This window comes from Battus philenor, unplaced genomic scaffold, assembly GCF_028537555.1.
Source record: "Battus philenor isolate CCGP_79_NKW_IND1 unplaced genomic scaffold, ilBatPhil1.0.hap1 SCAF_3, whole genome shotgun sequence".
In the NCBI taxonomy this organism is placed as follows: domain Eukaryota; kingdom Metazoa; phylum Arthropoda; class Insecta; order Lepidoptera; family Papilionidae; genus Battus; species Battus philenor.
In genome coordinates, this window is record NW_027181693.1 from 1614400 (window position 1) to 1641753 (window position 27354).

The 27354-nt window shown below is 34.9% G+C and overlaps 2 protein-coding genes across 10 annotated transcripts in view; one reads left to right on the plus strand and one right to left on the minus strand.

The window, feature by feature from the left end:
- The window catches only part of M7BP (Myosin-7a binding protein), a 133659-nt gene extending 110532 nt beyond the window's left edge, over positions 1–23127 (plus strand). For 6 of the 8 annotated variants that reach the window (XM_068770167.1, XM_068770170.1, XM_068770168.1 and 3 more), the window contains exons 3-12: positions 4577–4791; positions 15581–15718; positions 16680–16794; positions 17254–17916; positions 18520–18643; positions 18859–18914; positions 18989–19343; positions 19426–19753; positions 20871–21521; positions 21929–23125. In XM_068770167.1, the coding sequence (XP_068626268.1) occupies positions 4577–4791; positions 15581–15718; positions 16680–16794; positions 17254–17916; positions 18520–18643; positions 18859–18914; positions 18989–19343; positions 19426–19753; positions 20871–21521; positions 21929–22249 (2966 nt within the window). In that variant the 3' untranslated portion in view covers positions 22250–23125. Of the gene's footprint in view, positions 1–4576; positions 4792–15580; positions 15719–16679; positions 16795–17253; positions 17917–18519; positions 18644–18858; positions 18915–18988; positions 19344–19425; positions 19754–20870; positions 21522–21928 lie in introns of all 8 variants that reach the window. The other 2 variants (XM_068770165.1, XM_068770166.1) reach the window with 2 other exon arrangements.
- Positions 23128–24007: 880 nt separating this feature from the next.
- LOC137926954 (queuosine 5'-phosphate N-glycosylase/hydrolase) lies at positions 24008–27087 on the minus strand. Of its 2 annotated transcripts, none has more exons than XM_068770703.1 (4): positions 26928–27087; positions 26025–26240; positions 24837–25296; positions 24008–24257 (listed from the first exon to the last, which is right to left on the minus strand). In XM_068770703.1, the coding sequence occupies exons 1-4, from the start codon at positions 27033–27035 to the stop codon at positions 24028–24030; spliced, it is 1014 nt and encodes a 337-aa protein (XP_068626804.1). In that variant the 5' UTR covers positions 27036–27087; the 3' UTR covers positions 24008–24027. The 2 variants fall into 2 exon arrangements, with proteins under 2 accessions (XP_068626804.1, XP_068626805.1); XM_068770704.1 differs by having other exon boundaries at positions 26914–26948.
- Between the last annotated feature and the right edge of the window lie 267 nt (positions 27088–27354).

The window sequence follows — 27354 nt, forward strand, 5'->3', positions numbered from 1 at the left end:
GTTTTCAGAACGACGCATTATTATTTAATTGAAGCATATATAATACATACCTACACAGTCGAGATTTATTTTGTTATTGATATGGATATATATATTTTGTTTATACAGCGTACTTTTAAAAATGGATTGAAATTAACAAGTTTACAAAGGTCGCTTGCGAGAGCAGTTTAAAAGGTATTCTAGAATGTTCGATCCGATCACTATATTTACGTTAGTCATACGACACTAAATACGTTTTTAATTACTACTAGTGAGTCGTTAAATATTACATTGCGGTAAAGTTCATCGTGGGCTTAATCTAAGGTCTCTCTGATAAAATGATTTATTGATATTAAATAAGTGGGCACGTAGCTCGTCCAACCGATGGTCACGGGGCCCCTTTAGGTGGACCAGCTATCCAGTCAGGGTCATGGGAAGTCGTTGGATGCGAGCTGCAAAAGATCGGTCATCGTAGCGATCTTTGGGGTAAAACCATGCCTTGTAATATGAAGAAAAAGACCTCTGTGTAAAAAGGATTTATTAATTATTGAGTGGGTGGAGCACATTGTTCGTGTAATCGACGTTTGTTGTGGTTGAAAGGTTGAAAAGTCGTGAACGCAAGCCGGCAGACGCGGGGAATGCACGAAGAGACTTGATACGGGTAGCGCTAAACGATCAACGAATGAGCTTCATTATTTGTTGATTACCTCTTGTTGTTGTATGTTGTTTGATAAGAAAACTGAAAATAAAAGCGTACGTATATTCTAGTAACATTCAACCATCTTTATAAAAATATTGTGTGCATAACAGGTTTGCAACAACTGTTATTTTAAAAATAGTTATTTGGTTTTTGCTTCATACACCTGGCAAATCGATAATAAACTGGTCCACGCAATGGCAATTTCGAGCCGGGCGCCATCTTTCTTTTTTTATTTATACTATAAATGTCAATCCTGTATAAATAAAACAACTATTTCATCTTAAACTTGATATTTAATAAATATGAATATTAAAATGTTGCGTAAATGCTAATTACTTTTTTATTTCTTATTGTTTTAACAATAGGTACTATATGTCAAACGTAAAAAAACAAAAATATGTCTAACTACAAATTTAAATAAATGCATTATACATGATTTTAAATATGAAATTACATTGCTACTAATAATATAATAGTAGATAATCTAATAATCATATACATTCAGACGTACAAAAGCTTGGAAGTGAATTAAAATATAATTATATTCAAATGTAATAATAAAAAACGCCTAGTAAAATTGTACTTTAGTAGTGATAAAGATTTTTTTTGTTTTTAAAAAAAACAATATTAAGATTTGAAGTTTGAAGCGTGATTTCCACTGCAGAAGTTTAAGACCAAGTGCCATCTGGCCCACTGCAAACAGACTAAACTGCAAAAAAACAAACTGAATTTGTTACCAATTGGTCTATATATTTTATTGCCTTAAACAAAAGATTATATATTTAATATTTTAATCAACCGACTAAAATAGCATCAGGCCTCGGCGCATCTAACTGGAAAATCACGCGAAATAACGTGCCACAGACAAATAATAATTACCGCCATTGTTTCCCGCCTAGGTCACAGATAATAAATTCTAATTGACAAAGTATTATAATAATTCTCGACTTCGGTAGAATATTTGTGTTTCTTAAAATAAAATCAAGGTTTCCTTTGACTACAAAGTATAATTATTTATAATTAATTAATATTCTTTATTGTACACGCTACAAAATGTATACATAGTTGTATAATAGTAAAGAAAAGTGTACAATGGACGGTTTTAACACACGAGGTAATTGTTATTTTATGTACTTCTATAACAGAATGCATAGACACAAAAAAGAAAAAAAAAACCTCTGAATTTTTTTTAATCTGCTAGATTGAAAAGGAAGAACTTTTTAATGTTTTAAGAATAAAAATATTATTTTATAACTGAATAACGTGACTCAAAAACGTAGGAGAATGTTAGGTTTTAATAATAGTAAAATGGTCTTTTCAAAAGTTTCTATTATTTATACATAGGATGTCAAATGTTGGACAGAGACATCCTTCATGTATTTACAATGGACAAGTTGGTCGACTGTTCATCTTGCATTTAATTTCAATCACACTTCAGCTGTAGGAGTACCCTTTGCTAGACATAGGCTACATCCATAGATTTCCAATATGACTGTTTCGAAGACCGTCTGTCCATCTTGTAGCTGTCTGTCTACGCTGGTCTCCACTCTAGAACCTTATGGCCACAGCTGCTATATAACTTACGGGCGCCTGCCCGATGCCACTACGACCTTCTTGTTCGTTAATGAATTTCCTCGTTATTGATTATATCTCGTAGAGAAATTCCGAGCATAGCCATCTCCATGGATCCTTGCTCTAGATCATGGCTTCTTAAACTATGGGTCGCGACCCCAAATGTGGTCGGAAGCAAAATTCTGGGGTCGGGAGATTTTAATGACAAATATTTATATATACCATTTTACTACTAGTTGAATACATTCGAGCGAATTAGGACGGTCAGAATCCACTTTTATTTTTAAAACTATAATAAATTAAATTTTATTATATATTGTGCAATTTTTAATTTGAGATTTTTGTATGTTACAAAACGAATTCTAAAACTATATATTTTCATGTGTATGTAGTACATTGCTACCTTATCAGTAAATCGTCAAAAAATATTAATTTATTTTTCTTTTATATTTGTATGGGGTCGTCAAGAAACTCGCAATCATAAATGGGGTCGTGAATAACTAAAGTTTAAGAAGCCCTGCTCTAGATCATTCCATAGAGGGAGGCACAGCTTCTTCCTATCTTGGCATAGTACTAAGAGTCGGTTTCAAGTTCCGGCAGCTTCTTCAAAGGTACCAAAGTCGACCACTGACGAGGTTTTTGTGCGTAGAAATCCCACATATCCTACCCGCAGAAGGCAGGGTATCTTGTGTCCATCCGAATGATATCCACCTGCACTTTCCATTATCATTAAAATTCATTCCATCGAACATCCGCCCAAGCGAACTAAGTGCTTGGTGGCCTCCCAACCGGGTAATGTGAATAATATACAGCGACCTCTTCCCATAGCGTCGATAAATTACCTTGTTAATCACCGGAAGAGGCTGTATATAGGCCACTTCTTACCGTGTACACTAGAATTCTATGGGAGAGGACTTTGTCCAGCTGAACGTCCTACTGCTGGAATGATGATGGTATACCTAGACGAGGCTGTCGAGGAATCTCTCGATCTTGCGTAATACAAGTGAAGTAACATAATTTATACATTCCGTATCAAAGAGTCACAGACCATAAGAAATAGATTCTTTAGCATGACTCGCTATTAAATCAGCTGTCATCTAATTAAATATTACCTTATTTGATATAATCATGTTTAAATTGCGTCATACTGTAGAAACGAGATAATGTTATTCTTATCTGAATGAAAATGATTGTGAGGGTAATAGACCGAGAGTCAAACATGTTTATGGTGGTGGTACTAAAATATATTTATAGATTGAATTCCCGTAATTGGCTTACATTTAAATCAGTTTGTTTATATTAAATAAATTAGATTAGATCAGTGGTAGCTCAGCGGTAGAGAACTGTGACTTGCGGTAGTTGGTCGTGGATTCGATTCTTCGATACTTCTTCTTTTTCAGCCGATGGATGCTCATTGTAAGGCATAAGCCTACTTCAGAGATCGCCACGATGACCGGTCTTGATCTGCCCGCGACCTGAACTATGTCCTCGGTCCAATTAGTGGTCGCCACTAGAGAACCTTTCAAATACAACCTTATACAATTCACAGTTTGTGCTCACAAACAAGTTTTCAAAGGATGGGTAGTACTGCGTACTATAATACCACACAATCGACAACACGCCAGCCAAGATTGACGACTATTGTACATTCTCCTATAGATGTCTGTGAGGGGAAGCCTTGCAATGAGTCTCTATGGGCTAAAACGACAACGAAATAATGTAATTAGATTTGGATTAATTTAGTAAGATATTCACCCCACAAGTGGACAGACGATCTTTATATGGTCATTGGCAGACATTGGACGTTCACCGCTTGCAAGTCCAATCGGAAATTAATAACAGAGCTTTGACCAGCAGTGGACAATCTGCGGTTGAAATGATGATGATGGTGATTACGTTTCATAGATAAATTAAATGCGACTAAATAAAATTTATTTTTATTTTAATTCCAGTATTTAATGTATTTTCTATTTAATATATTTTTCATTCTGATTATTGGCAAGTTCGTAACATTTTTGAAGAATATATAGAATAAAAAATTGTATGTCTATAAAATCTATATTTTAATTTTGAATAGTTTCTATTCGCAAAAACTTGTAAATTTCCTTTTTACATTCATGACTTGTTATTATATAAAAGCTGTAGTTTTTTTTCAAAATTAATAAATAAATTAATGAACTTATAATGTAAAGATGTATTTTATTTAAAATTATTTAATTATGCAATACTATATCGTGTATTACATGATATGTACTTATTATGTAAACACCTTTGCCGCAAAACGTAATAATGATGTGAAAATAAAAAAAAAAATTCTCCTGTCAGATTTACCGCCGCCGCAGAACGTATCAAGCGCTTCCAGCCATGCTGCAAGCGGGGCAAGCGGCGCGCACGCTCAGCTCAAGCGGCTCGTTGCTAGAGTCGTTGAAGAAGCTTCAGCGCTGCCAGCGCTCGCGCGGTACGCCGCCGCGCCGTCACCGACGCCTACCATCGAATCTTCTACATACGAGGATCTTCTTGCTACGGCTATTTTAAATAAGGTAAATTAAACATATAAAAGCCCCAGTTATTATTAGTGTCTTAGAAAGTCTCCGAAAGTCGCTTGTGCCTTTTATGATCAAAATCATTTCAGCCGTAGGACAAATACTGCTAGATATAAGGCTCCTCTGTAGTATTCCAACAGGATCTACATCCAACGTCTTTCGAAGTTCTTTACAAGGTCGTCTGTATGTTTGTTTCACCCGCAATATATCCATTCCTGAACACGGCATTCCCTTCGATTTCCAATATATCTAGTTGAAAACGGACTACACGTATCGTCTTCACGGACTCATCTTGTCGTTTGTCCCATCCGGTGAGGTTAACGGTTCGATATTTAAATTTATTTTTCTCAAAAACTATTTTATCATACCAAATGTCTGCATATATAGATAGGCTTACGTAATTTTAATTGGTAATTAACAAATCTCGTTTTTTATATAATCCAATCAAAATTACTAGTGTGTGCGTACGATAAATAGATCAAAACGGACAGACATTCAAATATTGCACACGGTATTGCGTTAAATATGTTTCATCATTGTTGACAGCTTAATGTAGCATTACGTCTTGTGTAAATATTGTTAAATTGCATGATATTTTTACAAATTAAACCAATTATAGCGAAGCATAAAATTCAGACGTTTCGGATCACAAGCAGGTCTGTGTTTCAATCATTTCATCACCACAATACGCCATAGCCGTTCCAAAACCAATTGACCACGCCAGAAGATTGAATCATGTATCATGTAATCCCGGAACATTCTAGATTGAAGCATTCTTGGAGTTTCCACTACTTTATCTTGTCTCAGTGATAACGCTTCCCGAAATGGTGGAAATGGTAGCCAGATAAAAGCAACCAAACAAGTCGAGGTTCAGTCTCCGGTCGTCCTTGAATGTTAAACGGGTAGAGCCAGACCAAGACTACTTTCAAGAAGACCCTTGAGTCCAGACATTCCATGCAGCGTCCGCCCAAGTCACCTGTAAGCTTTGCGGTCTCTCAATCAGGTGAAACTATATAATAGCCTGAACCAAAGCTCTCGAGCCTTGGAGCTTCACTACCGTAACAGTGGTTTTGGTAGAGCTCTTTATGCGCTGTTTTTTCGAACGCGGAATCTGTAAATTTTACTTTGGCATCAGTATAAGCTGGGTTACAAAAATCATTACCATCATTTCAAAGTTGTCCATTACTGAACGGCTTTCTCAGTATATTTTCGGTAGTGAATTCATATTTAAATGAATCCAAAATAAAACATTGTATATATACAAGCATTGTATATTATATATATATATATATATATATATATATATATATATATATATATATAATATATACATAATAATTGTATATATATTATATATATATATATATCTTTCGATATTTGTAATACATTATTAAATATATCAAACACAAAAGGTTTTGCCAAATTAATCTCGTATTGGTGTGTATATATTTCTCTGCACCAATATTTTTCACCTTAGCCTTTCTAAAATTCTTACTCGCCCCTATGTAACATATGCATTTTTTTATATTAAAACGGAAAGTTAAACTTGAGTTAGAGTCCATTTTCTAATTGACCCCCTCTTAACAATCAAATTGCCCCCCTGTGGGTCGTGGGCCTGACTTTGGGAAACATTGCTTTACACAAGCTTGAAGATAACGAAAACGCAGTACGGTTTTAAACATTAATAACAATTGTTTACATATTGATCAAATAAATATTACAACTCGATATTCCGTTTATTTTATGTTTAATATTAATTTTATTTTAATAAATATGTGACATAAATAAGTTTCATATAAAGATCAACACGCATAGAACTTTGAAAGTTACAATATTTTTAAGATATATATTTATACTGGTAACATTTATTTTTGACAGTACGCAAGATATAGACATCTCTTTTGTGGACAACTGTACACGGTATTTGTTCCATTATTGGGGACATCTAGTGTATTCCTGTGTTAGGTATACAGAGACAATATTTTCAATAAAATTTTCACTGCCTTTTTTATTTTTAACCTTATCTTTTATCTTTCACATTATCTTTTATACATCTTTATTTAATTCGTCACATTAGCTTCCAATCCTTTACATACTTTATTTTCCGTCCATACGTCATCTTCCTTACTTCGTCTTCACCTCCAAAGATTTTTATTCATTTACTTTTGCTTATTAAAAAATTTAACAATTAAATTTTTTAATTTACAATTTTACCCGACTAGGATTTGTTGCTTTTAATTACCTCACTTTCAATCTTTGTACAATACTCCAAGTAGATTTGGTGCCTTTCTTCTTTCTCTAACAGCTTGGCAATGTTTCCCTCCTCTTTTCTCTCTTGTAACATAAACTAGCACTCCATACAGTCGTTGATCAGGTGCGCCACGGCCTGGTCCATCGCAGGGTCACAGTAACACAAGGGACTCCATGCCCCGTGAACATCTGGACCAGAACCGCTGTACACGGTATTACAATACACTTCCAAGTTATGTATCTAAATGATAATATATTTAAGAAATTCATTAAACAAAAACTAGTAAAAAAAATACTATGAAAGTGTAGTGTAGAAAACTCTAACTTCAACACGAAGATATTGTGAATTTGTTGTGGTCTCTGTGTAGTTTTAAATAAAGATACCTTATAGGAGAGCTCAATCTGTTTATAGTTTCTCTAGAATTGGGCTTTTTGGACTTTTTCGCATTCATCTCATGACGTACGCTTGTGGCCAATTTAAATGATCCTAATAAAAATAAATATGAAATCAAATATATTTTTAATCTGTTTTATTTTTGGTTCGCAGTGTTGCTATCGATTTAATGATCAAACGTATCTGGTTATACGCGGTTTACGTTTATGTAATGACGTTGGCGGGAATCCTTACAGTTTTCATCAAGCGGCACCTGCCATTTGCGTTAATTTAGGGCTGTCAATCAATCTACTCTTACTTTTTTCTTTTAAACGTTTTTATAGGGTGATCTTGTACTAGTGTTTATAAGCCAGTAACCATAAAGCTTGTCAAGTCAACTTAGAGAAAGAGATCATTCGCCTTTTTTTTGGTTTCGGTGGGGGAAATATTCCGGTGTTCAAGATGCCCCGCCTCTGGGGGGAGGACAGGGGTATGTGGGATTCCTACCCACTAAACTCCCCCCCCCCGGTGGTCGCCCTCTGCGCTATACGGGGGACCGGGGTATCTCCCGGTCAGGGATCGCCACGCGGTCTTCCTTCGCGTCGTGCTATTTTCGATAGCAAACAGAAACAGAAACCCTCGTGGTTCTATCGAATGGTTCGACGTGGTCTCGAACTATCGTCCGCCTCAGAGTCGCCGAAGCTAGTGAGAGTTAGGGCCCCCACCCTAAACTCCCGCGACTCCTAAAGCCCCGTTTACGGTTAAGAAATCACTCGCCTAACTCAACTCGGATGGTCAGCGTTCGAATAGCTCCGAAATATGTTCACGTCCAAAATACCGCAATGCTTGACAATAAAAGTCTTTGACCAGTGCGTGTTGCCGGTGATAACTTATGGATCCGAAACGTGGTCGCTTACAGTGGTCTAAGGAAGGTGACAGGTCACCCAAAGAGCAATGTCCAAAGCTATGCACGGAGTTTAGTTGCGAAATAAAATGAGAAGATCCGCAAAAGAACCAAGGTTACCGACGTAACTCGAAGATATGCTCGTCGGAAGTGCATGATGGCGACCAAGAGCAGGTAGACCCCGCACTAACTGGACCGAAGACAGAGTTAAGATCGCTGGAACTCGATAGATGCAGGGAGCGCAAGATCGGTCATAGTGACGATCTTTAGAGGAAGTGTATATCTTGCAGTGGGCGTCTATCAGCCTGTTGTTAGCAGCCATGAGCAAAACCTTATTTAAGTTAAATGGAGAAGCTTATAGTCTCCCTGGGAAGCCCTGGCTAGACCGCGTATGTGGACGCTCCACGGAGGGAATAGGCACAAGGAACCCCACGAGATTACTTCGGCTTGAGATATCACGTTGATATACCCGTTTAGCGTTCCGATAATAGAAAGCATATGATAATAAAATGTAATTTGTAAAAATCCCTGTGTACCCAAAACAGAGGAAGTACTAAAGGCCTTCATAAACGGGGGCAATAAAAAACATTCCTACACATGAGCGCCCGTGAGGACAATGTGCAAACATTACTATGGTCTAGATTGAATATCGAACATTTTTACTTTACACCGAAGACAGGCCATTAGTGTATTAGATGTAAGTATGTCACGATGCACATGTGCAATGCATTATGTGTACAATGCAATCGTAACAACTCTCTTTCCGCGTCTGTCTTCGCACCTTTCGCCGGCCCGAGCTACCCATTGAAGCTTAGAGTTTTCTCACAGTTTAAATATGCACGTAACTACGAAATGTTGACCATTTCAAAATCATCGTATAATTGCGTAATTATGAGTGAATTCGTTAAAATTTTACTTGGTTTGTTTTCTCTTATTAGAAAGATCACATCTATTCTTACGACACTTCTCCCAAACGCTTTCCGAAGTGATTGTAGTCTTATTTGTTAGACAATAGCATCCGACCCAGCAGAGATTCAACCCATTCTTGTGTGAGAATCGTTATTTCAGCCCGGAGACGACTACTACAAATACCAAAGATATCTATGGGGATATATACCATAATCGCCATGGTTGGAAGGCGGGATTGTGGTCGCAGTGTTGTTTGGTACACAGAGGACGCTGCTGCACATCCTCTGTAAACTTCTTTGTGAACAGTGGAAATTATATGTAATTAATGAAAAAAGTATAAGTTATATAAGATTATAACCCTGGAATCGAATATTCAACTTACGATCGCAGATATCAGTACTCTACCGCCGGGAGTAAAAAAGAAGTATCCTTCTTACTTATCAGTAATCACTTTGAATTAACTATAATAAAACCTTTGAACTTGACTAATTAGCTAAATATAATCTGTAATTTTTTAGATAACACCAAAAAATCTTGAGAATTCTCATCTATAGAAACTACACTATAAATTTTAAATAAACACAAACTTTAAACACACAGACACTTATTAACTTGTGATCAACATACGTATAGATAGAATAGACGACAGTCAAAGAGAAACACGATAAATTATCTGTTCCCACATCAGAACCTATCTATATAAATGTGTTATCGAATGGGCATTGAATGCTCGGCGACCGAAGTTTAGTGATTCAACCGTATCAGTATAACTCGGATCCTCCGATAGCGCTTATCAACATAGCCGTTCGCAAGAATTATAAACAAATGGTAAGTATTAATGTACTTTTATGTTAATTAGTCCTCGGACGCCATCTTGGCATCGCTACTGTCGCACGCGCGCGAAATTTTCCCGCTAATGACGCGCGTTCCGAAACCAAGTCTCTCCAGATCCGCGAGTGTTGCTAAACTATAATGATGACGTTTTATATGTGTTTATTTGTGGCTTTCTTGTACTTCGTAGCTTGGGTAAGAATTTTTTTTTATTTATTTTAATTTAGCGTTGTGTATTTTAAATCGATAATATAAAATAGGAAGGCTATATTTAAATTAATCAATTATATAAGATTAATCATTCGAATAATACTTCAATTAAACGTATATTAATTTACTATTTCAACACATTTTGCGTTATCTGTTTTAAAACAGAAATTATATTAATACTTCATCGTAAAAATTCATGTCAATCTGACATCTGCTCAATCACGGATTTAAAAAAGAAGCAAGAATTTCATCTAATTAAAATAATTATATATAATTGAAGATTAAACACCGAAATATAAAGGAAAAAAATAAAAAAATACCGTCGACTGCCAACCCTGAAAACCAATTTCATTGCTATCAGCTGACATTCAGGGCGCAGTGTGAGAGTATCCGTTCCTATGGCTATCGTCTCTATGTCTCACGTTATTCTATTTTCACATCATTAACCAATAATTGTTCGTAAATAGTGACTATAATCGCTCGGCACAGCAACAACTTTTCCGAAGATGAACAATTTGTTCAGCAATATCGTGAGTTACTTTCGCTTAATAATTTCTAGTTGATTTCTTTAATAGGCAACCTTAACTGTATTTCTAGTACACTTTTAATGCTAATATTTTTTTTATTTATTTTATTAATCACTTCATTTAAAATATATAAAGGCGAACTCAATGTCGATGTAATTTTATACCACAGGCAGTGCAAAGTTGAATTAACAAAAGTAGGTAAAACAAGTGAATGTTATAAAAGAGAGAAAAAAATCAAAATTGTGTATGTTAAAATTGAAGTAATATTTTTTTTCAATGACATTATAAAAATAAAACAAAATGTTTCGAAACTTGTATGACAGGTCAATTAAAAAAAAATTAAACATTTTTAATCTACAGCGCTCTATGCGCCTCGTGTACATAAATCATTCAGTTTTTATTAAAAAATATATAAGTAATTTATCAAAGATCGAAGGCCAAGACGTGTCCGTATATATAGCTTATCTCCTCATTAAAAAAAAAATTATACCATTTAACATAAAAATTATCTTGTAAAATAACAGCAAAATTCAAATGAGAGTGAATGATTTCTGCTTCATAAAAATAAGAATAAGGCCCCTGGACCAGAATAAGAATTTTTTTTATATTTATACATGAATTTTAATATTATCTATGGCGGAAAATTGTCTTTCTACTCTCTTAATCTTTTATACAGAGTATTTATTAATAGTAGAAGTTTAAAATGAATAAATGTATGCTATATTTAACCCTTTGTCACCTACATACAACCATCCTGTATAAAGTCATCAGTAAATTTGTTATGTTAATTTATTTTTTCTGTTGGAATACGGCTGGCGTATAGTAGTAAGTTTACAGTGACAGAGAATTAGCTATAACTAATTCTAATATGTGTTAATAAAACGCTTTTTATTGCTATGTTATCATTATTTTATTATTTCATAAACCATTGCTTTTTGAGGCTGTACCATATGTTTTCTAAGCTCACTAGTTCCCAACGTGGGACCCAAGCCCAAAGGGAGGGAATATGATCGTTAAGAGAGGCAATTCGGAAATGAACTCGACATGAGTTTAACCATTTCGCTTTAGAGCATGGCTTAAAAAAGGTTGGATAATACTGTGTGGAGTGCTTTAATTAATATTAATAATATTTACAAAACGAAATTAATTCGACCGATGCTTATTATGTCGTAACACTGACGTTTTCATGTCATTCGTAGTACTTACAAATTTAGGTGACGTGGGGTTGACTACAACTGCTTTGGATCATATTTCGACTTTAGCAAGAGAAGCAAAAGAACATCTTTAATCAATTTATCTATAATATTACATACAGACAGCAAGAGTTTTGATAAACAATATCATTATATATACATATTAATATCGATAACGCGTCAGGGAGCAACAGTCTCCTCGAGCGAAATTTGATAAAGCTGATAATCGTTTTATTTAATTTCTGTTATTACGATAAACGAACCGATGATAATGTTATTAACCTTATATATATTATCTGTGTAACGACGATGAAAGTCTAAAGATATCATTTACGCGGTATATCCGGGTTTATTTTTTTTTAATTCAACAAAAATAATTTTAAATGCATAGATAAGGAACATGAATGAGTCATCTACGAATATTAATTATGAGTAGTGTCACAAATTACTTCGATAAATAGATCAATCGTCGAATTCAAATCGGATGGGCAGTGTTCAGACAGCTCTAAAACCTCTTTGTGTCCAAAATAAAGTAATGAAGACGAAGGTCTTTGACCAATGTGTGCTGCCTGTGATGACAAACGGATCCGAGACGTGGCTCCAGGTCACCTAGCAGTGGAGAGGGCTATGCTCGAAGTTTCACTGCTTGATGGAACCAGAAATGAGGATACCCGCAGAAGAACCAAAGTCATCGATGAGCTCGTAGAATTGCTCGTTTGATTTGGTAGTGGGCGGAGCACATCGTTCCTGCAGCCGATGGCCGTTGGGGTTGAAAGGTTCTCGAGGTGGACCAAGAGCAGGTAGACGCGATGTGGGTGGGTCCCACACTAGGTAGACCAACGGGTGGCGCATGACCGATCATCGTGACGATCTTAAGACATAGGCCTCCCCTATGTCTTGCAATGGGCGTCCATCGGCTAAAAAAAGGGTCACAAGTTTGGAATTTTAATGGCTTCTATTATTTTGTTCACTATAAATATTTTCACACGTTGATATACCGCAGTAAATGCTCAAAAATATATAAATACAATTTTCATAATAGTATTCATTCTTTTATATATGAAATATGTATCTATATATATGTACATATATATTACTCTAAATGATTATGTGTGGAATCATTTATAGTGAATCAAGATCAAATCTAAGTCCTCTATCACTGCGTTACCACAATACGCAAGCAGTAAATTACTCATATTAATAGTATCCATATTTATTTAGCCTTTTATACGATTTTGCCTAACAAACTTTTGGATGGAGCCTTATTCATAAGTGCCTGCACCCAGGGGACTCCACACTCATCATATTCATCATTTCAGCTATAAGATGTCCACCGCTGGACTACAGAATTCTGAATTTTAATCTTAAAAAATCCATCAAAAAAACCAGTAGCTTATAAAAGATATCAACGAATAATATCTGGCAACATTTAGTATATTTAAGTATTGATATAGCTCAAAATTAAATTACAATTATTTTCATGTAAATAAAGTAAATAATTGTCGACCTTCTTACTGTCCCATATATTGTAAATATGGCTTCTTGTTGCGGCACGGTGTAACATAGCAGTGTGATACGTAAACAAAACAACATCGGTGCAATAGAACTTGTTTAGCCTTGAAGTATATGTATCGATTGTTCTTCTTTTAGTGTACATATTTATGTATATATATATTTCATACTCATCATGTAGCCGAAAGACACACAAATCCACAAAGATCGCCACATTGACAACGAAGTCCCGCGATTTTGGCTATGTCCCGGATAGGCAGCGTTCAGATAGCTCCGAAACATTTAAACTAAAGTGCGTTCCAAGTGAGTGCTGCCTGTGATAACTTAAGTATATAAGATATGAACGTTTACAATAGGCCTTACAAGGAGGCTAAATGTCACCCACAGTGAAACGAAGAGTGCTATGCGGAGCCTCGATGCGAGATTAAATAAGAAAAATCATACAAAAACCATAAATTCAAAAATGCGGGGACGCCGTTTTGATACGATCAAGGAAATAAAAACCGAATAAAAGAAGGGTAAGGCTGTACCGAAAAAATATTATTCCGTTTCTGTTTAGAGGACTGAAAAAAGCTGAAAAGGACTTTAATTAATTTGAAAGGGATGGAATTGATTTTAAAGAATAAATAAATAAATTAACATTTTATTAACAAAATTTCTTAGCTTTTCATAACAATATTTATTACATCTATATTTATTGTTGTCATCAAGTTGACTCTGCTTTCTAGTTCAAATAATAAAGGCTTCAGACCTGAGACGAAAACGAAAGAGAATCTTAAATTTAAAGGAATTAAAATAACATGCTTAATAAACATAGAATTAGCCTGAGGAACATGTTTACAGTGAAGTAAATTGATGTTACTCTTACAACAGAAAGGTTTCTGCAAGCTGATTTCCGCAACCAACCTTGCTCAAGCCAACCCAACTCCTCGAGAAATCCTTGCAGACCTTTTGGTGTCGCTGGGTTCTCAGAAAGACATCTTGGTGATCAAAGATTGGTAGTGGAACATAACGTCATTCCATATTTAAAATCAAGGAATAGAAGCTTTTTGAATCCTGTTATCCAGGCAACATGAGATCCTATTATAAAAGCGATAATAAAAAATCGCACAGATAATTATTGTCAAACATTTTTCCCAAAAAAATATGTAGGCGGTTTCAATTAGTCGTAGATACATTAAGGAACTGGAACTATTTTCGGAATATCTACTAAGAAAATGTTATTTATCGTCTCACTTCCCCATTATCACCCTTTCATTTTCCATGATTTTTACGATACATGAATTATTTCCATATTAAGCCGGCACTTCTACTTTATTTATTTATCTATTTCCAACAGTAATACATAAGTTTAAATTAGTTTAATGTAACAAAATACAAAATTAAATATTTTTGCCTATAGTAAGTTTACAAAGCCCTGGCCACAATTACGCTTAACTTATATCTAATAGACAATAACTTAATTAAACAGTAAAAAAACAACATTAAATATCTCTCTAAATAATACAAGATATGAACTATCTATTGTATGTTAAAATGTTATGTTAAATTAGTTAAGATTTTATACATACTTCCATTACAGAGATATTAAAAAAAATCTTGGCAATGTCAAGTTCTGGGCATGCTGTTTTAAAGTCAACGTCATTCTGAATTTAAAAAGATTTTACAAACTTTTTTTTTCATTTTAAATATTTAACTGACTCTACACCGAAGAGTTTAATTATTTCTTAGAGATGATCGCTACTGTGTCCCGTTTTAATAAAACTATATGTTTGGTCGCTGCGTAAGTGCTTAAAGCGCCATCTATTGCCCTTTTTAGTTGTAGTAGCATTTGGTCAATATTCCAGAAGACATATTAGTATTATTAATTATATACAGGATGCGTAGACGAAGCCCATAAGCGATCGGTTTCTGGTGAGGGATAAATCTTTTAACTGTTTTAATAATTAATATGGGCAAAAGAAACATGCGACATGCTATAGTATGGTGTCGTGTTGTCAAACAACTACTGCAATAGATTTTTACTGTGTGTTAGTAATGAAGGTTTTTTAATGTATTTGCACATTTTGTGTCGCAGGTGATCGAGCGCTACCAGACCGAGGGGTCGGGAGGACGCAGCAGCGGCATCCACTCCGCCAGCGCCAGCCCGTCGCCCTCGGACCGCTCCTCACCAAGGTCTCTCAACTCGAGGAACACCAGAGAGATCAGTCCGCCGGTAAGTCACTCATAAATCTTCATTAACATGAACATAAGTCCTGAATTTTCGAATAGGACCTATAGGCCTGCATTTAGTTTCCTCCAACGACTTTAACAAGGTTGTCTGTCCCCCTTTCGGGTGGACATCGTACGCTGCATATAGCTCCATAACCTACTAGACACTATACTTAGGTCCCTTTACTATTACGTGATAGCTGAATGAAAAAACCATGTTCCAATAGTCGACTACATTATCCCCATCAATCTCGTCAAATAAATTTAACATTGCAACCATTGGACGTTCACTGCTAGACATAGGTCTTCCCCATCGGTTTCCAATAACCGGTTCAAAGTGACCTGCATCCAGCTTCTTCTGAAGACATTAACAATGTCGCCTGTTCACCTTGAACGTGTAAAGCGGTTGTTATGGCAACATAAGGCTGCTTTACGCGCTTTATGGCCTGGTCACTGTCAGTTCAGCTTGCCAACGCAGGGCTATATCAGCTACCTTCATTAATCTACGGATCTCCTAAATCTCGAGCATAGCCCTCTTCATAAATAATATAGACCAATGTTTCACCAGCGTGGAGCCCACGCCCCAAAGAGGGAAATTTTGATTGTTAAAAAATGGCAATTCGAATGAGTACACGACACGAATTTAACCTTTTGCTTTAATATAAAAATCAGATATTTCACATAGGGGAGGCGTAATAATTATAGAAAGACTATGGTGGGAAAATACTGGTCCAGATTAATTTTAGATCATTTGATAAAAATCGATTTTTTAAATTGATTTTTTATAACATTGCATTAACTATGCAATCGATATATGTAAATATCATCGTCGCCATCATTTCAGTCTTATGAGGTTCAATGGTCGGTTGGAAGCAACCTGCATTCATCATCTTCTTTAACTTCATCACTAACATCGACGTTAACTACTTTACCAAGTTCTAATATCTCAATTACACCCAATTCAGCTTCGGGAGGAAGACGACGTGTCTGACTGGGAGGAGGGCGAGGTCACAGAGGATGCAGTGGAGCTGCCACGACGTGTGCCGTTCCCTGAATTTGGAGGAGATATCGTGCACCAAGGTATACAGTAATTTTTATATATACACAATCTGAAATTTCATATCTTGGATTTTCTTCTTTTTTTCTATCCCATACATAATTCAGAAAACTATATTTAAATTGAATTTAAGGAAAACGGCAATGTAATGGCAAAGGTTAGCACAATAAATATATATAAGTTTGTTTTCCTTTCTCTAGACTATACGAAAATATTAGCTCTTTTGTGGGATTTAGAGTCTTACAATATAGTTGCATGTAATGTCTGAATTATCATGTATACATAAGAAGTACGTTAAACAAAAACTTATTGCAGAAGTTATTACAGATTTTGTAACCTTTGTATTGAAAATACATCATTTATTACAATAGAAATAGAATCGAAACTATTAACAAATGCTAGATATTTTTATAATAACAAAATATTATTGTACCTTGATAAATATAAAAAAAATAGAAAATAAATCTAACTTTCTTTGACAGACAATGTGGACCGCGACTTCGATGAAATATCGAGCAGTGACATACAGGCTGTCGACGGGTCATGGGAGGAGAACTGGCTCTTCCAAAAGAAGAAAATCAAAACCATACAGTCTGTTCCAGTGCCAATGCTGGTCCCTAATTCCAATACTGAATACCGCGCGCTCATCGGAGACAGAGATGCCGAAGATACGACAGACCTCTCCGACAACGCTAGCGACGAAGAGGACCAAGCAGGATTCAAAAGTGACATCAAGAAAGTTTTGGACTCAAAACATGTTATTGGAGGAAAAGTCAAAGTAGATGAAGCTCTTATAGACGACTTCGAACCAGACAGCCTCATGACTTTTGATGAGACAGATGGATTTGTTAAACAGGACGAATTAAACTTTAACACTAGTGATGTACATGTAAATAATAATTCATGCGCTGGTGAAAAAACTACAGAGAACTTCAATGAGGAAGAAAGAAAAGATTCCATACTGTTGCTCGACGTTGAAAGCGGACCGCCAACTAAAGCAGAATTTAATTTAAATGAAGAAATCCATAGATCTATGTTTAATGGCAATCATATCGATCAGTTGATAGATCTGAATGTAACAGACACGATAGCACAAGATAGCTTAGATGGAGTCGACAATGTGATAAATTCAAAAGGCAATGGAGGTAACTTTTTTCGATACTGTTAAAATACTGTGATCGGCACATTCTTGGACCGAAAAAGAGAAAGATAGACGGCCCTTAGGGCGGCGGCCCGCGTCCTAACCGCAAATAGCGTGGGCGAACCGAAGTTGGATCCGGATCCATCCTTGGCTCGCCTGTGGTATGCGTTGCCGTCCCAAGCCGCATATATACAACATCAACACTACACAGCTCTACTCGGGTAGCGCGGTTTACTAAGTGCGAACGTCATCGTACAACTGGAGTACGTCTGTCCAGCTTCTGTTCTATTTTTAAGTTCACGGACCCTTCCGCTCCGTGAACTCATTTCCGATGAAGCTGTAGAAGCCCCCGGGCTAACAGCATCTACTTAAACCGAAACCACGCAAGAGACAAGACCAACATTGTTGGTATACGAACTCGTAACCTTTTCTTATGGTTTGACATAACACGCCCATTTTACTTTTGTTTAAAAAATTACTATTAAGGAAATTTTAATTTATTTAAACTTGTAAGATATTACAAATATATAAACATTATTTCAAAAAGGTACATCATGTTTCCATAGTCAGTATTTTAATGACATTAAAACTTTTTCTATTGTTACAGATAACACAATAAATTCTTTAAGTCGTCATGAGAGGGTAGGTGAATATGAAGAAACTGTTTCCATACCAGTGCAGAGATATGCCGATAGTCTACGAAGACAGCATTTTGATACTGATGTTTTAGAGTGAGTAGCTGGAATAATCGTTCATTCATGTCAGTCGATAGATGCATACAAGGCATTGACCTACCCAAAGATCGCTGCGATCACCGATCTTGCGTCGCCCGCTTCCAGCGACCTTTATTATATTATCCTTCCACCTAGTTCACCGGTCCTTATATAAGTCATACAAACATCAATATCTGTTACTGAATAATAAATAATTTACATTTCTATTTCAGTAACATGACACACAACGACAATGTAGAAAGCAATAAGGATGAAGATTTAATACCCGGTGAGTGTAGCATTTAAATGCCGTAACACTACCACCCTAGAAGACAATTTATCAAAATGATTCGTTCTTTTTAGGTACGATCGCGTACAGGGAAAGAAAGAAATGGTTAAATTACGTCGAAATGCCGAATAACCCATATTCACCAGAAGCTATACAAAAAAGATTATCCTCCAAAAACGCATCCTCCCTATTCGATTCGTTAACATCTAAAAGCAAGGATGTTAACGAAGATAATCTCGGAACACCAAAGCACAGAGCAAAGAAAGAGGATGTGGAAGATAAGAAACAGAATGGATTGACAGAAGACATGATACGTAAAACGAATTCGTTGGATTTAAATGAAATTGGAAGAAATGAAAACAAAGAAGAAATTCCATCACCAAAAATGTTAAAACATGTTCTATCAGAAGAAATTCCTCAATACAAACGGTATTGTTATTTTATTATAGCTGTAGGCCTTTATTTTTAATGATCTTTAATATTTACGTTTCTTTGTGATATCTTTTTTCAGCTACGGCCGAGACTACTACATAAAAGAGGCCAAAACATCCTCGGGTGCCCGGAAATCAAACAGCCTGAGTGACTGTAGCACCATATCTTCGATGCGCAAATCGACCAGTTTAGATAATTTCGATACAGAGCTCGCGTCGCCTGTAAGTGCTAGCAGCTCGTTGAGCGACCTCGAAGCATCCGCTCTTCATCACAACATCGTCCGTGCCTTTCTCAGCCCCAGAAACGCCAGCCCAAACTTCGCCATAAACCCCATATTCGAGAACCCAGACAGACAAAGCGACGACACTGACGCATATGCGACAGACCGACGTAACGTCAGCCGCAACGTAAGACAACAAAGTAAAACTGTGTGCGGTCGAGGTGACGGTTATGTGGAAAACGAGGATATAGTTAGACTTAAAATACCGAAAGTACCCGAAATAACCGAAGACCTATTCGAGTCCTACACAAACGTTAGGCGGAGCAGCACGCTCAGGAGCGAAGACTTCTCCATTCGCTCCAAGAGACGATCAGGTCTCAACTATACGTTTGGTGGAAGCCTCAGATTAAACAGAGGGTTCCACAAAGACCTATGGTGAATAAGCACCTTCATTAAGTTCTAGTACTTTTCAATAACAACCTCTGAGCACTCCCACTGATCTTAAATGTAGATACGACTAAACCACAAACCCGACTGTACGAATCTCTACCTTTATGTTCGATACAGATGTAGACCTAAAACAAATCAGAACACATAGATTAAAAAAAAGGTTTAACATTAGACGTTAGGAATATTGACGAGGTGATAGATTAATAATATAATGTTTCTAATCAAATATCTTCGTTTTTGACGCGATTGGTTTGTCTGTACTTGTGAGAGTAAGCATGCTGTGTGAATTTAAACAACCAACAACTTTGCTGACTAACAGCACTCCGCACTTTGAGAATTTACAAATACCTGTAAAACCGCACTCATAGATTTGTGTCCTACTTTCGATTAATATTTTCAGTAATACTCCTACAGTAATCCGCAAAGTGATTAGTGGTGAGTGTTGTACGATTTTGGTGAATGACTTTTGACTAACAAAGATAGAGGGCTTGCGAATGAACTAACAAAACCTATCGATAGCACATTTTCATTGCCATCATTTTCTATTGCAGCGACCACTTCTGCTTCAGTCATACTCATTTAGGTCATCCCATTGCCGTCATCGCCACTTTAAAATGTTGTTTTAAGTACCAAATGATTTTGTTCTACAAACTAATCCTCAAATGCACTGTTTCTATGTATCTGAAAGATCACACTTGTGCTAACTTTATATCCAATGAAAAATTATTATTAAATTTGTAATACAGTCACGATTCAACCTAAAGTTTATCTTATCTTTGTAAATTCATGAAAATTTTGTGTGATTCATATTCGTTTGCAATTTACACATCGTTACACCGCTTTTCGTATTTCAGGGGCTATTAATAAAACAGTTTACAACTATAGCAAGTAACCAACATTACACAAAATTTGGAGGTAAGGATGATTTGCAAACATCCTTAACCACAACACCCAATAATAAAGATGAAATATTGATAGAGTATGGAGATATCAACGAAAATACGCTCTTCGCCGCTAAACCTGTGATAACGGATGACGACACCGAAAGAAAGTTTGAAGAAATTCTTCAATCTGCGTATAGCATGCATCCCACTCCATTAACAGTAGAAGTAACCCAGAATGGAACTTCAGACAAGTCGCCTAACAATCTAAGCATGGACACCTCGTTTTTAAGCTCTAGTAGTTTAGAAGATTCTATTAAAATATATAATGTACAAACCGGTGAGATTGTAAAATGTAAGCCAGAAGATAAGGTATCGCCGCGATATGATGAGGCTGGCGGGAACGACATCAAAATATTTGATAAAGATCTTCACGAGGAAACTAATGATACCGTTAGTGTGGATGACGATACCAACGGAGATACAACAACAGCGGACGGCACTGCACAACAAGATACATACAGTACAATCAGTGAGATAGAAGACATTCTACCGCAACTTCCGAAAGTAAAAGAATTGGCCAAAAAGTTTGTCAGCATGGAGAACATACATGAACCAGTTAAGGTAGGTTTTTGTTTAATAAATGTATCTAGTAATAAACTATACCACTCCAATTGGTCAACTAATGTGTAAACATTTAACTAAACATATCTTATAAAGTAAATCTAGATTATTTTAGCTTCATCTGCAGTTTTATCAGATGTGATATGTTATTCATATAGATAAAAATGTTTTAAAATTTTAAATAACAGTAATGGTTTTAATTATTTAAACTTAAATATCTTTTACATTTTACAGCTTTTGAAATTATTGTTTTATCGGATTATTATTTTTGAACAATCAGGTGTAATGTACATATTGATATTTATTGTATATTAAACAACAGATATCGAAAAACATAAATTTATTTATAAAAATAGCTACAATCATTACCATCAAATTATAAAAATTACCATGAACATATATTACAGCTTCCGCAACAGAACTTAAAGCGACGGAAAAGCAAGGATAATATGCTGAACTTCGACGACAAAACTGAAAAGCCGGTCAACAAATTAATCTACATGCACAGTCTCACAGCAAGAAGCATTTCAAAGGAATTCCGGGAAGAACTAAAGCTGTCCATGGCAACACCGCTCACAGTTCCTGGCGGGTCAAAAGATTTTCCCGAGGGCATTGAAGAAGTTACAAAAGAATCAAGCAGACCAGGTAGTCCTGTTCCCGAGCCAGGCACAATAAAAACAAAATTGGCGTTTTTCGAGAGCTTAAAATCAAAATTTACTAGTAAATAAACATTATATATAAGGCAGAACACATATTCGATTCGTGCAGAATATTTTTCGTATGTGATATTTATTAATAAATGATTGATTGTATCATATAACCTTAAAATAGATATTATAAATTTTTAAAAAATGGATATTAAGTAGTGCTGATGTTTTTATATCGATTCTATAACCATTTTTGAAAATAATCATTAGCATTAATCGTTATAAAAAGGAATAATTTTTTTTTTGATTGAATTAAAAGAAAAAAATTTGTAACTACATTTAGTTTACAATCGTAAACCAATTTGGTAGATAAATTAACAGTAATCTTTTTAGAAAATTAAATATTAAATGTGAAATAAATGTTAATAATGTTAAAATATTTTGTTCGACCTATAGTTACAAGAAAGCGTTCGTTTCAAATCATCGATCCGCCATTTTGTCATTTAAAAGTGCGGGAAATCATAATAACAGTAATTATTCGAATATTACCAAAAAACGAAGGTATTTGTGACATTAAGGGCCGTTGGTAGGGAATGGTTTAATAGGTTCTAATTGACATCACCGGACGGATAAATCATAACATTAGTTTATTTATGTCCACTAGAATAAAATGTAAATATTTAGGTGCCATTTTATATTCATTATTCGTGTATTTAGCTAATGCCAAAGTTGTGAGTAATATCAGTTATAATTGGTGTATAGGTTATTGAATTTTCTCTACGCGGGTTGTGTCGTTTTCATAATAATCATTGTAATTTAACGTCCAATTATATTTTAAGGCGTACTATATTTACCATCAGGTTAACAGTGAGAATTTAAAATTCTGTATTCGTTTGTAAATTAATGATTTACTTAAATGTTACCTTCGTATAAACATTGTAATATGTATCGTAAATGTATATTATTGAACATTCCTAAAATATTTATATATATTACGTAAGAAAGAAATCAATTGTTTTATTCACGTGTGCATTTGTTTCCCCCATTAATCTGAACCCTAAAACAGAATCCAGTGGATTAATAATTTAAAGTGGTATTGGGCAGGCCACGACGGCTGGAGGCATAAGGTTCTGGAGTGGTGATCACAGACCGAGAAGCGCAGCGTACGACTCACAAGGTGGACAGACGACTTGCAGACCGCTTCCAACTAGTGCTATTTGAAATTTATTGTTTGTTTAAATGACATTAATAGATTTAAGTGTAGTTTTGTAACAGGAATTGGTGACAAATAAATCTTCAGCTCTAGCTACGTTAGATAAACATTTTACACAGGTAATAAAACATATTTTTTCATAAAAGTAAAGAAGAGAAGAGTAGTATCTCACCATCAAAACCATGACACCTACCATTTGGCTTAACCAAATCCATAAAAAATTCCGTCGCACTCTGGGTAGCACTATGGTACTTGTTGGAAAGTTATGACAAAAATTTTTTTAAGCTAGTGTCCAAGTAGCATTTGTAGTTTTCGCGGGTGGCGTGTGAGGCGCTAAGGGTGCTTAGCCTTATACCTTAGAGCTCTTTAAGACTCAAAAGCTTTTAGGAGCTGTTAGGTTTAAGGCCCTAGGAAAGCTTGACTCACATACTACTATTTCCATGGCTTGGAACAAAGCTAAGCTCTTAGAAGTCTTCAACAGACACTCCATAGAGTGACAAGGCCCTAGGGCCCCCATGAAGGTATCTCTGCTTGGGCCATCTCCTCGAATGAGAAGGCAATTTATATTTAAAAATTATTATACAAATTTAGTCTTTTTTAGTCAAAATATATTTGTCTGCATTTACAATGTCCAATTAAAAAATGTTCAGTAATATATTCCCAAAGTTTTATGATATGGAATACACTCAACTTCCTTCGCATGTTTTCTTCTGTAACACCAGAGGAAGTAATCAATCAGACTTGAGTTTGGAACATCCACATTCAAGTCTTTCTCTTTTATCTTCTTTTCTATACTCTTCTTTAACAACTCCACTGCATGTATAGAGCAACCACGTATCTCCACTTCCTCTTCCGACTCACTTTCGAGAAGTACATCTGTAGAAAGATTCATCAGTTGAATTGAATCAAAATTTTAATGCTCACTTAAAAAAAAGTATTTGATATTAAATTTATTTTTTATCTGAGGAAGTAGGTAATAGTACCCATTCACCCACACCCCTAGTGTCATAAAATCTGTGCTTGGTCATTTTTACATGCCAAAAATATTTTCTAACCAAGTTTTATACCTATAAAAGCCATATTTTGAAAATATACTTTTAATAATGATTGTCTTCTGAACTTCTTAAAATCCATTCTAATCTAACCTCAACATGACGAAAGGAATATTCCCATCAAATTTCAAGTATCTTAACCTTATGGTTCCAAAGATACTGTGTTGAAATCTAATATATATACAGGATGATTGGTAATATGTGTGAAAGCTTTGTAGAGGTAAATATATAGCTCATCTGGTTAGCATAAAGCTTTCAAGCTTTTAAACTTATTTGCAATCACCTTGTATAATGCGATCTCAAGTGTAGGTAGGAAAAAGTAGTGGGTTATATGCTTACAAATGTTTAAGCAAATTATCCATTAGAGGATTAGTATATTCAACATAAAAAAACATAAACTAACCATTCTGTAACTTTTTCATCAATTCATCACTATAGCTCATGACTCCAAAGTAAACCAATACTTGAGGCACTCGGTAATCAGCAAACATTGTCATCTTATCAATGTCCACAAACTCTCCCCAACCGGTACCATTGAAGAAGTTCCACAGATCTGCCACTAAGATCTGTGCTCTCTTGTAGAATGAAACAGCTTGACCTTTATACACAGCTTCATCCCTGAAGCATGGGAAATTGTTAACCACAATATCCAACAACTTTATTGCTGATTTATTTGCTTCTTTAACACAAGTCTCAAATGTACCATGATACTTCTCAAGCAGTATAGCTCCGACTTCATGTAAAACTCTTAATCTTTCATCAAACAGGGGTATTGAGACATCATTGTCCCCTTTCATTATATCCCACAGCTGCTCCTTTGTTATTTTTGAATAAAACTCTGGATTGGCAATATCCACACCATTCTGTTCAGAAAATATACATTTAATTATTTCTAATCATACTATTTACTAAAGAATTATTTAAATACTAAGATAAAACAGTCAAAAAGTACATTATTTTTTTTACATTTACATAAAATTTTCATTCATATGTGCAATTTGCAATCTATAGTAGTCAATACAACAGAAGTAGTACATGGTGTACTTCTTCTTCTTCTGCTCAGTTGCTGTAAAATAATGTAAAAAAATCATTTATCCAACATAGGAATTTTTAACGGAACTCTTCTTGGTTGTTGACCTATTATTTTTTTTATTTTATGTTTGACTTTACTCCACCAGGTGTTATAGTTGTAAAGAAGAAGTAATATAGTAACAAAAGTAGTTTCAAAATTCATATTACTACTTATAAAAATTAATTATTATTTACTATTTGTTCCAACAGATTTTAAACTGCCAGAAATTATTAGTCAGTAACATTTCAGACATAACATATTTCAGAGTGATCACTTTATGCATGGTGATTGTAAATAGGAGTAAAAACTTTAAAGCCTATTGCTGGCAAATGAGATAAACAGTCATCTGTAACAAAATCATCCTGTATAACTTAGAAAAAGGCTTGTATATTGTTGTCTTTAAATGATTTTTCATTTCGAACTATCTGTAACCAAGCACCCTATATCCTAAAAATGGTAAAGTTAAAAATTAATTATAAACAATCAATAAGTATTAAGCCAGAAGGAAAGATTAAGAACCTTAACAGCTCTATTAAGAGCAGCTTCCAAAGCATAATATCCTGTGAAACCATCTACAACCCACTGCTCCTTTTTACTCCTTGACCAAAAACAGAAGTTCAGTGCATCTGTAATGAACACCCAGTCTACTGCTTTTGCATGGTCTTTTGATGGGTGGATATTGTCAGCACCAGTGTCAGGCATCACCAGCTGATTGGTTTTCACACTGGATAGTATCTGATACAATAAAAAAGTTATTATGTAATTTTTATTTGAAAAACATGACTTCAAGTACCAAAATTCGCAACATTTTTTAATTCATTATCATTTCAATTAATAGCTTATTAAAGCAGTCGCCAAAATTTCTCAACCAAAAAGCAGCTTCAGGTGGATAGTCAACTTCATCATCACACTGGATGCAGACTTTCAATTTGCCTTATAGGAATTCTATGTGGGAGGCCTAAGTTTAGCAGTGGCCTTCTTATGGCTGACATGGTAATGATGATACAATGATCTAATCTCTGGTAATAACATTTTTATCTTATCATGGATAAGTAAGTGGGTGTTATGACAAAATAAAGACTTGGTTTTCAATGTTTAAATTCACTAAAACTTTAAATACACATTACTATACATAAAAGTATAAATAAAAATGATTATATCAAAAAAATTTGAAAAGTAAAACTTACAACAAATTTCATTATTAACCGATTTATATTTGCATAATTATGAAATCTGATTATCGACATTTAATATATATATTGTTTTCAATTCTTTTATTATGTATGTATTCAATTATTTTAACATGTAATATTAAATATTAGCAAATAGACTTATAGCTCACAGTATTTATTTAAAAAGTATTGTAATTTCTCAGTTATTACAAAATAATTGAGATAAGAGTAACTACCATTATCACTGTACCTCATTGGTTAATCTCTCAAATGCGTTTTCAATAATTTTTACATGTTTGGAATGCTTAGCTATAAATTCTCCTGACTCAGCGGGTGATAATATTCCTTTTTGCGACATTGGTAATTTAGCTACTGTTCGTAATAAATTATATTATACACAATGTAAACAAGAGTTGAACACTGTCAAACTGACAATTGTTATTTTTTCGCATCATAAATATCGAGTGTTTTGGCCATGAGCACTTGGCATACAATCACAGGTAAAAATGAAATGAAATTTCGGCAAGAAATAAAAACAGCTAATTGACTGAAGATATTTACAAAAGCCAAATAAGATTTGTTGTATTCTGATAATTAATTCCGTGTCTATCTTATAACAATAGCACTTTTGCCACTTGAGTTTAGAGCCCAATGGCCTAATGGCCAAAATTAAAAGT

What these genes read in the sequence shown, in the direction of transcription:
- LOC137926954 (XM_068770703.1), bottom strand. Translation starts at nt 27,035, where the DNA reads ATGTCGCAAAAAGGAATATTATCACCCGCTGAGTCAGGAGAATTTATA. An exon ending in TTGAGAGATTAACCAATGAG is followed by an intron (nt 26,241 to 26,927) that starts GTACAGTGATAA and finishes TTATTGTATCAG; the next exon opens with ATACTATCCAGTGTGAAAAC. An exon ending in GATGAAAAAGTTACAGAATG is followed by an intron (nt 24,258 to 24,836) that starts GTTAGTTTATGT and finishes ATCTTTCTACAG; the next exon opens with ATGTACTTCTCGAAAGTGAG.